Source organism: Acinonyx jubatus, chromosome B2, assembly GCF_027475565.1.
Source record: "Acinonyx jubatus isolate Ajub_Pintada_27869175 chromosome B2, VMU_Ajub_asm_v1.0, whole genome shotgun sequence".
Classification (NCBI taxonomy): Eukaryota; Metazoa; Chordata; class Mammalia; order Carnivora; family Felidae; genus Acinonyx; species Acinonyx jubatus.
In genome coordinates, this window is record NC_069385.1 from 72,463,254 (window position 1) to 72,475,811 (window position 12,558).

Genomic DNA, 12,558 nt, shown 5'->3' on the forward strand with positions numbered 1-12,558 from the left:
TGGGAAAAGCTGTTAATATTCCATTCCTCCGAAACATTTGCTCATGGAAAGAAAAAGAATTTCTCACTTTTCAAAAATTCCTTCCAGTATATTAAGGCCTAGTGTTTTTTATTATCAGATAATAATTATGCAAATACGAGGCAACAATCTTTTTCAAAGCTCTCCTTAATATTGGACTTGAAACAAAATTTCAGGGACAGGCAATAATAAAAATCATCTTTGCAATTATGAAGAATTTGAAAGTTCTATATAAGGCACTTTGACAGCTTCTCATGAAATAATGTTTCATGAATTAAAGGGTTAAGTTAAAAAAAAACCAGAAACCTTGATTACTAAAGCAATGGTATGAGGCAAAACATGGTAAAAATATAAACAGTAACAGCTCTTGCTATTTCACCTAAAACCCACAGTAATAATTTACCTATCTCCAATTAAACAGATGTACTAAAATAAAATTTTAATGAGGAATCTAAATAAATTAACTAGTCAGCAAAAAAAAAAAAAAAAAACCAATCTGTTTAATGAACAAGTAAATAAAATCACAGCATTTTAGAGCCAAAAGAAACTTTAAAGATTATCTGGATAGGAGCGCCTGGGTGGCTCAGTTAGCTAAGTGTCTGACTTCAGCTCAGGTCATGATATTGCCATTCACGGGTTCAAGCCCTGTGTCAGGCTCTCTGCTGTCAGCATGGAGCCTGCTTTGGATCCTCTGTCCCCCTCCCTATATGTCCCTCCCCTGCTCGATCTCTCTCTCAAAAATAAACAACATTAATAAAAAAGAAAAAAGATTATCTGGTTACACTTCTCTACCACAGGATTTGAAAGCTCTTGAGTCATCAGAAGTTTGCATTAATGGGAGCTTGTGCAGGCCTATTCTGCTTAAGCATAGGAAGACTAGATTGTTAACTGTCAGAGTGCACTTTTTGGCCTCTGTACTCTGCTGCACAATACATTCACAGGACAGACTACTCAGAAATGAAAGAATGCACATAATCTTTAATCCTTTATCAGCTCTATGTCATACCTTAGCTTGAACTTCCCAGTGAAACTTCTACAAATGTATATGGTTTAGTCAGCTGAATTTTTAAATTTGAAAGTATACTTTCAAAAAACCCATGTAGTTTATGAAATACAAAGCTGACATATAGTTTTAAGCTGTATCTGTGAAACTGAGGGTCCATAATTCTAAAGGAGTTGAAGGTTTTTTTAACATCTTGAGTCCAGTCTGGGGATGATTCATATAAATCCTTCATTTAAGTTAGAATTTAGATTAATTCTAAATTTAAGAGAACATGGCAAGGGAAACAATAAACATTTCCTTCTAGGCAACCAGTCCAGTTCAAGTGGTTCTCAAAAATGGTCTTCAGACCAAAGGCATCAGCATTACCAGGGACCTTGCTAGAAATGCAAATTCTCGGGACCCACATTTGAGCTACAAAAGCAGAAATTCTGGGGATGGAGGCCATTAATCAGTGTTTTAACAAGCCCTCCCCATGATTCTGATACATACTAAAGTTTAAGAACTACTGGGTTTAGTTAATCAGGGTAGGGAGCAAAGTAGATATTCAGGGACGAAAGAATCTAGATATAAAGAGTATAAATTTCTCTGGAGTATACTTTGAGGTCTATGTCTTCAAAATCTGAGTGTGATAAATTCTAACAGTACACGTGTCTACATAACTACATAATCTATACAACCATGTAATGCAAGAATATTACATTCAGTATGCATAATACAGAATATGTAATATACAAAACTACACATTCACATTGATCTTAATTTTTATCATAGAGAAAAGTAATAACAATATTCATGACTCACATTTATAAAAGTTTTACTGTATATTTGTTCATAAATCACTCTCATTTGCTGAATGGACTTTGATTATCACTAACTGTATGAGGAAATCACACTAGGAATTATTGTCCCATTTTATAAATAAGGAAATTGAAGCTTAAATAGGGTGAGTGATTTTTCTAAGGTATACCTGGCTAACAAGTAGCTGGAGTTGAAATGCAAGTTGAAATTTGCTGAGGTCATAATCAGGATCTTCCCCTGTATCACGAAGTACCATACTTTTAATTATCATGTGGGGTTTTTTCCAATTTTTATCGTGGTAAAATACATATAAAAATTGATTATGTGTTTAAAAAAACCATAAAAGGAGAAAAAGAATAATAAATGCTTAAATAAATGAATAAAATATACAAAGATACTTTTACTCTAAACTACAAAAATCCACAGACATGTTGATTAATCTTTTTCATAGACCTTGCTTTTTTTTTTTTTTTTAGAGAGAGCACATGTGCAAGAAGAGCAAAGGGAGAGGGAGAGAATCTTAAGCAGGCTCCATGCTCAGCACAGAGCCCAATGTGGGGCCTGAACTCACAGCCCACCATGAATCATGACCTGAGTCGAAATCAGGAGTCAGACACTTGACCAACTGAGCCACCCGGGTGCCCCTCACAGACCTCTTTTGGTCTTTGAATTTAGCAGGTGGCCTGCACATAACTTTTTTAGGGTAAGGTACAAATCTTTGTGTACCTTCCTATTTCTCACTATGTAAGTCTCAAGAAAATAAGCCTTTAAACAACAAAATATGCAATCCTAAAATGAATACAGCAAAGATAATAACAAATGGGGCTGATAAGTGCAGTAAGAACAAGAACAGATAAATAAATGCTTAGAAAATACATGAAATGTTACTGAGAAGCAGAGATAAATGTCAGACTATTTCTACAACAGATGAGCCTAGAGATTCTCTCCCTTTGTCATTTCAATGGTTAAAAGTACTCTTTAAAAATCTATTCCTGGCTTCTGAAAATATGCTCTAGCAGGAAATGCACTTGGCAACTAGCTGACTCAGCAGAGCTAATCCATCTAATCTTAAAACTCAGTAAACATGCACACATCCCTTTCCACTAGTTCTTAAAGTTCCCTCTACCAAAACAACCTGCATTAGGATGTGAAAACTTCTTATACTGCTCTAAAAAGGTTACAGAGATGATTAAAGTGATTATTAAACCCAGTCTAGAAGTGATTTTATATTATGGCCCAGTGTGGATTCTGCATTAGAAATAATGCCCAACAAAAAGCCACTGTCCACTGTTATACTGTATGTCAATTATATCTCAATTATAAAAAAGCCATTCTCTTTTTAGCATTTATGAATAGAAGGTAAATTAGTATTCAGAGCTATACAGAACACATGCCCTCTAGGAACTAACATTCTTTCACTCAAAATTTGAAAACAGTCTGGGCCAGCAAAACCTTTACACTAGTACTAGGGCTACTTCAATCTCATCTTAATTTTATTACAATTTTCTGACAACTTTTTCCTTAAAAAAGGCATGACAAGTATGAAAACAAATGTGACACTATGCATTTCTAGTTGTCCATCATTAAGGGACTTACTATGTAAAATGAAGGTACATTCATCCCAAAAGTACTATACCACACTCAGTATTGATATGAAATGATTTTCAACATTAAGTGCAAAATAAAACAGGTGCAGAACAGCATATATAATATACTCATTTATATTCTGTAAAAGAAAGAAGGACACTCCTAAAATACGTAAAATTCCTTGTATATGTGAAAAATCTTTCTAGGAAAACACATAAGAAACTAGTAACACTAACTGTATCTAGGAAAAGAAAGTAGGTAGTTGGAGAGTAAAGGTGTGAGGGAGTGTTTTCACTGTATATTATCTTTGCCTTTTGAATTATGTACCATGTCTGAGTATCATTTATTCAAGAAAGAACCAAAAAAATCTTCCTTTTGATATTCCCTGTGTTGTATTGTTCACTCAATTTTCTAAGCTCATTACTTCTTTCCTGGCATTGTATCAATATAGAATGATATCTTTTTCAAATCAAATCAATACCCACTTAGCAGTGGGTCCCTAAACTGCATGGCTTCTATGTGCCTTTATTTATGACAGCCTTTAAAAAAACATTAAAATGACATTGCCTGCAGATTCCAAAATAGAATATGGAAATAAAGTTGAGATCTCAAAAGTATTTTCGAAATACACCATACGATAAACCTGTAGTTAATATTTTGTCTCAATAAAAAAGGTCATCTTCTAGAGAATTAAAGTTTTGTGTCATCTTCAATAGTCACACTCCTATATGATCATCAAGACCCACTAATTCACTGTGAAAAGCATATTGGGACAGACAGGTATGTTTTATAAATTCAATGAATAAATTTTATGTGCACATTGTTTTTCATGAAGAAAAAAAAAAGTAAAACTGAAACAAATACATCCACATTCCTACCTTCAAAAATCTCTCATTGGTCAATAGTGCAACTTGCTTTTCTGAAGCTTGCTTTTCCACGTGCCTAAAATTTTCACCATCCCGTACACAAAGAGAGAAAATTAAACATTCTAAAGATGTGACTATCACATGGGGGAAAAGAACTACCTAGATTGGTGGCCACATTCTTTTATTTCTTCTCAAAAATAAATTCAAGATAATAGTCATGGTTTAATAGTAATTTCTAACTCCACAAAACAGCTATACTTCAGAATCTAGGGATCTAATCATAAACAAAAGCCATAAACTCCAGAATCAGAAAATATTCTTTATAAAAGTAACTCTGGAGAAACTGCAAATTATATCCCTTTGTAAAAATATTTTTCGTTATGGTATGTTTTCAAATCCAACAAAGAAATCTCACGAGTGAAAACAGAAAGGTTTTACTATGCTCTATATAAAATGGTTATTTTTTTCTTTCCCCACTTCAAAAATAGCTAGATCTGAGATACTTTTTTTTACTCGAAATTCTATTATGTGTTAAATATACACTTCTCTTTTTACCTCCTAAATGACGGAAGACGTCGGATGTTTTCACATTGATTTTCTGATAAAAAATTTATTCTTCTCTTGGCTTCCGAGAGATTACAGCATAGGACACTGAGGGGCTGAGAGTAGAAATGTTCTAATAGAGAAAGCTGAAAGAAATGTGAAGATTATATAATGTCATTCTAATTCCACAGAGTAACTTCATGTCAACAAACCTTTTTGTTGCTTCATAAATAAATCCCTCTGGTATTAGCACTGTAATATAGACCTGGCCAAGATATGTTTAAGATCTAGGTTTCCAAAGCAGTCAAATTAAGTAAACAGTCCCCCCTGCAGATTCTTTTATATAAACAGGTTTCTTATTTATTTTAAAGAGTTTTTGTTTTGTTTGTATTTACTTTTTAATTTATATCCAAGTTAGTTAGCATACAGTGCTATAATGATTTCAGAAGTAGATTCCAATGATTCATCCCCTATATATAACACCCAGTGCTCATCCCAGCAAGTGTCTTCCTTAATGCCCCTTACCCATTTAGCCCATCCCCCCACCCACAACCCCTCCAGCAACCCTAGTTTGTTCTCTGCATTTAAGAGTCTCTTATGTTTTGGGGTGCCTGGGTGGCTCCGTCAGTTGAGTGTCCGACTTTGGCTCAGGTCATGATCTCACGGTTTGTGAGTTCGAGCCCCACGTCAGGCTCTGTGCTGACACCTCAGAGCCTGGAGCCTGCTTCGGATTCTGTGTCCCCCTCTCTCTGCCCCTCCCCCCACTTGTGCTCTGTCTCTCTCTGTCTCTCAAAAATAAATAAATAAATGTAAAAAGTAAAATTACAAAAAAGAGTCTTTTATGATTTGTCCCCCTCCTTGTTTTTAAATTATTTTTGCTTCCCTTCCCTTATGTTTATCTGTTTTGTATCTTAAATTCCTCATATGAGTGAAGTCGCATGATATTTATCTTTCTCTGACTTATTTCACTTAGCATAATACCCTCTAGTTCCATCCACATAGTTGCAAATGGCAAGATTTCATTCTTTTTGAATGCCGAGTAATACTCCATTGTGTGTGTGTATGTATGTATATGTATATATGTATGTATGTGTGTGTGTGTGTGTATATATATATATATACACACACACACACACACACACACACACATACCACATCTTCTTTATCCATTCAACTGTTGATGGACATTTGGGCTCTTTCCACACTTTGGTTATTACTGATAGCACTGTTATAAACACTGGGGTGCACGTGGCCTTTTGAAACAGCACACTAAGGTTTTTTTTAAACAGCAAAAGTATGGCACTAATATATTTAATGTCACAATAACACTACAAACAATGCATAAATCATTCTGTATCTTTAATATTTTAAGACTCTGATTTTGTGGACAAGCTCAGAAAATTGTAATCTCTGAAGTATGTATTAGAAGAAACTAATATGAATGGATAGATCAACTCTCTGCAGAACCAACTCACAGCAACAGTAAATATGGTGGGGATAGGACTGGGGTGTGACCTCAGAGTTTAATAGATGTCCAAATACTCACAAGAAAACATTCATCTATAAAATCAGTGAAAAAATTTGGTCTGCTAAATAAATAAAAATGTTACAATGGTAGAAACTTTCCCTTCTGATAAAAAAAAATAATGAAAAATGAGAAAATAGCTAAAGAAAAGATATCTTTTTAAATTCAGTTTTATTTCATGAAGAAAAACATGGTACAATATCTGGTAAATTTAAATGTTAAGAGTGCTGTTGTCCCCATAGTATAAGGCGGAATGATTTTCCAGAACCTACCATAACTTGTAAGATGTATCTTACAAGACTATTCAAATGTTAAAAAGTTGACCCTAAGCAACCTTTTTATGGCCAATTTGGTTTTTCCAGACACCTTGATACTAGACAGTTTCCCTAGAGAGTGGACAAAACACAGTCTTGTCACTAGAAAATAGAATTTCCCATCACAAATTAATAAATTAACATGATAGCTTATATATTGGTATTAAGGTATTTGAGCTTGATCCTTACTGGGTAAACTGATAATGAATCTCTGAGCCTATAGAGCTGAAGACCAGATACCCAAGGCTAGAGGAAATCCTCCAAAATAGTTCATTCTGGAGGAAGGATGAGGCTGTAAGAAAAGAGCCAGCCTTACTTAGAAACAAATACCAAACAGAAAGTGACTGTTCATGCCAAGTGCTAAATTATTTTCACACATATTAACAAAATCTTGTTTCTTACTTGCATTTTTCAATTATATTGTGATAGTATTTATTCCAATGTTAACATCACTTTTTAAATATGAGAAAAGTAAAAAACAAACATATAAGGGACTTGCTGGGGAGGAGAAATGGGAGGAAGTCACATGACTTACAGTAGAGTTATAAATAAGAACCCAGTATCACCTACTTTGTCTAAGTATGTTCTCAAAATCTGGGTCAACAAGTTGGTCAACATATCCAACTAATGAAGGAAAACCTTAAACATATACAGAATGATTATATACCCTACTGCACCCCCTATGGAAAATAGGACTTAACGCATTACTTCCCACTGATGATTAGGAAAAGTAGACAAATGGGGTCTAACGGCTCTACCCCTTAAAAGCTGTGTGACCTTGGCCAAGCTACTTAACCTAAGCCTCTGTTTCCTCACCTGCAAAACTGAGGATAATAGTACCCATTAATGAAACAATGTAAATACTTAGTACGAGCTAGCACAAAGGAGGTGCTTAGTAAATTATGAGGAACCGATAAAATCATCTAATCTGATTCCCTATTTTACAGATGAGAAAACTGAGACCCCAAGAGATTACATAATTCGATGAATACCCTTTTCTTCGCTTGCTTTCTCAATGGTATTTGAGAAATGATATTACCTAAAACTCATTCTTCTCTTGACTTCAGTGTTACTCTACTTTCTATTGGTTTTCCTTACTGTTTTTAGTCTCCTTTTCTATTACTCTTGTCAGCTTACAACCAGATTCTAATCTTAGTCCTTTCCTCACTCCTCTGGATGATGCCTCATCCTCACTATGTGACTTCAACCACCACCTTTTAATGATAAATCCTAAATATTTCTATTTACTTCCAGATCTTTCTCCTGAGTGCCAAATCTTTATTATCCAACATACCTGAAAAAACCATATACAAAAAGAAACTCACCTTTTTCTAACTGGCTCTTCACTTTATATTAACACATATACTTAATAAATGGTACCACCTCCAATCCATTTGCCAAGATAGAACTTATGCTTCCCTTATGCATCCTATCATCCACTTAGTCACCAGGGTCTGTCGATTCTATCTCATCCCCAAATCTGATTCCTCCTCTCTAGTTCCACTATCACAACCTTAGTGTAGCCCTTGTTATATCTTGTCTAGATCAGTGCAGTAGTCCTCCAACAGATCTCTCTCCCTCTACTGTTGTCTTTACCTAGAATGAGCTTCCCATTTTAATCTGGTGAGCCTCTATTCCTTAGGATATACTTTCGTTTTCTTATGGAATCCCCACACGTTTCTTTCATAGCAGTGACTACTGAGAACTGTAATTTCCCATTCTGCCTCCTTCACTAAACAAAAGAGCAATCTGAAGGCAGAGATTTCCTTGTCCTCTGTATCTCTAGGGCTCAGCATAATTCTTGGCTTACAGTCGGCTCTTGATAAATACTTTCCAGTAAACAAATGAGTGAAGTAAAATGTATGAGAGAAGCAAATTAGAAATGTATTAGATCTTGGGGTGCCTGGGTGGCTCAGTCGGTTGAGCATCCGACTTTGGCTCAGGTTATGGTCTCACGGTTTATGAGTTCAAGCCCTGCGTCGGGCTCTGTGCTCAGAACTTAGAGCCTGCTTTGGATTCTGTCGGTCTGTCTGTCTCTCTCTCTTTCTCTGCCCTTTCCCCACTAGTGCTCTGTCTCTCAAAAATAAATAAATGTAAAAAAAATTAAGAAATGTATTATACCTCAATATCATTTAATTTCGCATATTGCTAAGGTAATTTTGTTGCTTTGAAATATTTTTTTTTTAAAGTCAGGTTGGAAAAAAAGACATATGTTAGCCATAAGAGAGCACTACAGTGTTTTACATGGAGAAAAAATACATAACAGAAATAATTTGTAAACTTCAAGTTACTACACAAATGTGAGGTATTATAATATTGCACTTTTGTACTGAAGGTTACTAATATATTGGTTTTAGTAACATGTATTTACAATGGCATGTATTTATAATGACTACACTTTGCTAAGGTATTTTAAGGTAGATGCCAAGAGAAGAAGATAACATTAACTTCCAAATAACTGGAGAATGGGCTCCTTTTGTAGTTTAGAACAGATAGTATGAAGCTGAGTTCATGAATTTTCTCCTGGCAATTCATGAAACCTTAGTAAAACTGCTTTCCCAATATGCAAGAATAAATATGAATGAATACATATACATATATGTGCAAGGGACAACAAACTATGGCCCATAGACTATTTTTACATGGCCCAGGAACTACAAATGTTTTTTATATCTTTAACTGGTTATTTAAAAAGAAGAAAAAGAATATGCAACAGAGATGTAGCATTCACAGCCAAAAATATTTAATATCTGATCCTTTACAGAAAATTTGCTGATCCCTCATATATAGTATTTTTTAGGAAGAAATCAAGAATCTCACAACAAACAAACAAAAAAAGTCCCTAGGGGCACCTGGGTGGCTCAGTTGGTTAAACCTGGCTCAAGTCATGATCTCATAGTTCCTGAGATTGAGCCCAGTGTCAATGGGCTCTGCCTTGACAGTGTGGAGCCTACTCTGGATTCTCTCTCTCCCTCTCTTTCTCTGTCCCTCCCTGCTCATGCTCTCTCTCCCTCAAAATAAATATATTAAAAAAATAAATAAATAAGAGTCCCTTCCTCCCTACCCCTAAATAGTTAAGAATCATTGGAATGCAGGGGGTGTGTGGGATGTCTTCATCCATTTTTGACATCTGCATTAATATATTCTCTATGTTTTGCTGCAGGTAACTAAGAAATGGTAGAGCCTAGAATAACATAACTTGAATTTACTTATTTAAAATTTTTTTTTCTTTAACATTTATTTATTATTGAGAGACAGAGAGACACAGAGCATGAGCAGGGGAGGTGTAAAGAGAGGGGAAGACACAGAATCTGAAGCAGGCTCCAGACTCTGAGCTGTCAGCACAGAGCCCGATGCGGGGCTCAAACTCACAAACTGTGAGATCATGAGCTGAGCCGAAGTCGGTTACTTAACCGACTGAGCCACCCAGGTGACACTTGAATTTACTTATTTTAGAGTTTGCCATTTAAAATGTCTTATCACACTAAATAGTTTCAAATAATATGCAAATTACTTAGAATCAGCTTATGAACTTTCACACCCATTAGTGTCTTCTTACCTGAAGTCCTTTTATAAAGTTTTGAATTGAGAAATCATGATACAAAAAGATGTTGGTCAAAATCTGTAGCACTTTTTCACTTAGTTTAAAGGGAAACTGAGTTGTAAGAAGTAGCTGAAAGACATAAAAGGGGAATAGGACACACTCCTTATTAGTCTTTACTCTTCATAAATATCAAGTATAAATCATGAGGCAAAGAATGATACTATGACACAGTAACCATGAAAGCTATAAAAGTAGCTAGGTTATTTTTAGGTCAAATATCAACTAAAACTTTAAATTAATTTACGTAAGAATCATAACCAAAAGAAGCTATTCATACTACATCTTCAGAATCAAAGATGTCCACCATCTTCCATTCAATTACTAATTAAAAAAAATACCATCTATTAACTATACAATCCGTCTTCTCCCGCCAGAAGCCACTGAAGAAGCTATAGGCTTTGGTAATTCTTATTATAAGATTTCTTTTTCATCCCTAACTTACACACATTAATGAGGAATAACACATTATGCACTGTTGAATGAAAAACCCCACATTAACAGATGTTATCTGTTACAAAATAGCTGCATTTGTATTACTCAGCTAATTTTCAATGGCCTAAAGTGAAGATTTTATACCTGGAAATGAAAAGTCACACTAGGCTTTTAAAACTGAAATGTAGTTATAAAAGGCCACCTGCATTTGACCACAATCGAGCAATTTTAAATACGGCAGCTATAAAAATTTTCCTCAAAGTATCCATAAACAAACGGATACCAGCTTCATGGGGAAAAAAATGTATAAGTGGTCAGTAAATAAATGGAAGTTTTTCATAATTTACCTTACACAAGCAATATAAAGCACACCTTGAAAGAGTTGAGTCTGGCAACACTTTGTGGAAGGTCAATAATAATTTAGGTAGAAACAGAACTAAAACTAATTGAAACATAGAGCTAAGGTCTGAGGAAATGTCAGTATTTATCTTCTGCCAAGAGCAGCAATGACAGGAAAGGGTCCACTAAAAATATCAAATTATTTTATTTTTTTTTTTACTGTTTACCTTTAAGAGAGACAGACAGACACCCAGAGCTTGAGCAGTGGAGGGGCAGAGAGAGAGGGAGACACAAAATCCAAAGCAGGCTCCAGGTTCTGAGAGGTCAGCACAGAGGCTAGTGTGGGGCTCAAACTCATAGAGTGCGATATCATGACCTGAGCCGAAGTAGTATGCTTAACGGACTGAGCCACCCAGACGCCCCTCAAATTACTTTAAATAAAATGTAGGAGTAAAAACATGGTTGCTGTTTTTAGGAAATCATTAAATTTTATTAAAATTTATTAAAAACCTAAAATTTTCCATTGAGTAATGACTGATTGATAGGTAGGTAGGTAGGTAGGTAGATACAGAAAAATAGAATCATTCTTTCTACAAAGCTTTTATTTTATCTGAAGAGGCAATATTGTGCCCTATAAAAATCATTAAATATAAAAAAATGTGAAGAAATATGTTCAATATCATACTCTGAGAGATTCAGAAATTTATCACTAATGTTTACATTTATCATCTATTCTTGGCTGTCTTCTTTTCATCCTATTTCACTGATACAATTTTTTCTTTTTACCTTATCAAGTACCGTAGTCAGGTGCTCCTTGCAGGACAGAGACTGGAAAAGTTCTATGCACAACAGAGATGATACTGCATGAGGAAGCAACCGATGGATGATAATAGGAGACGTGGCAATTCCAAAAATGAGTATTAGTGGAAATTCATGTAGATGTTGACTGGTTTTCAAAGGAAAATACAAAATTGGGATTTTTCTTTTTTTAGCAAATATATTTCAATACATCAAATTTCAAATTAAGACCATCTTTATCTGAATGTCTACTGTATAAGACACTGATGAAGAGTATCATTCTAAATATTAAAATTTTCTAGGTCACTTATTTTCCCGTTAAAGTAATATAGATGGTTTTTTCCCAGACATTCTAGCTCTGAAATCAATCTACTAAAAGATCCTCTCATTTTATAAATAAGAATACAGAGGTCCAGAGAGATCAAGTGCCTCTCTCTAAGGTTATACAATCTCAAGTGTTAGAAGAGTTAGATATTCAATTTAACCTCTCATCCAAAGTTTGAGCTCTATAGTCTTCCTAACAGTTAGACATCCAGTCTATGCTTTAAGAGTTCAGTGACATGAAGCTCACATTTTTCAAGGTAACTTATTCTATTTATGCACATTTCTAACAAACACTATGTCACCCAGCTATACATAATAGCTAAGAAACAGGAAACTTTCCTTACACATATGTAAGACATATTTTTAATGGATACCATTTAAAAATGTTACATACTTTCCTTGCATTA

The 12,558-nt window shown here is 34.7% G+C and overlaps 1 protein-coding gene across 4 annotated transcripts in view; it reads right to left on the minus strand.

The window, feature by feature from the left end:
- The window catches only part of ORC3 (origin recognition complex subunit 3), a 68,402-nt gene that overhangs the window by 36,865 nt on the left and 18,979 nt on the right, over positions 1-12,558 (minus strand). For all 4 annotated transcript variants that reach the window (XM_027057274.2, XM_027057273.2, XM_027057275.2 and 1 more), the window contains 4 exons: positions 11,816-11,975; positions 10,214-10,327; positions 4,828-4,961; positions 4,285-4,348 (listed from right to left, as the gene is read on the minus strand). In XM_027057274.2, the coding sequence (XP_026913075.1) occupies positions 4,285-4,348; positions 4,828-4,961; positions 10,214-10,327; positions 11,816-11,975 (472 nt within the window). The remainder of the gene's footprint in view (positions 1-4,284; positions 4,349-4,827; positions 4,962-10,213; positions 10,328-11,815; positions 11,976-12,558) is intronic.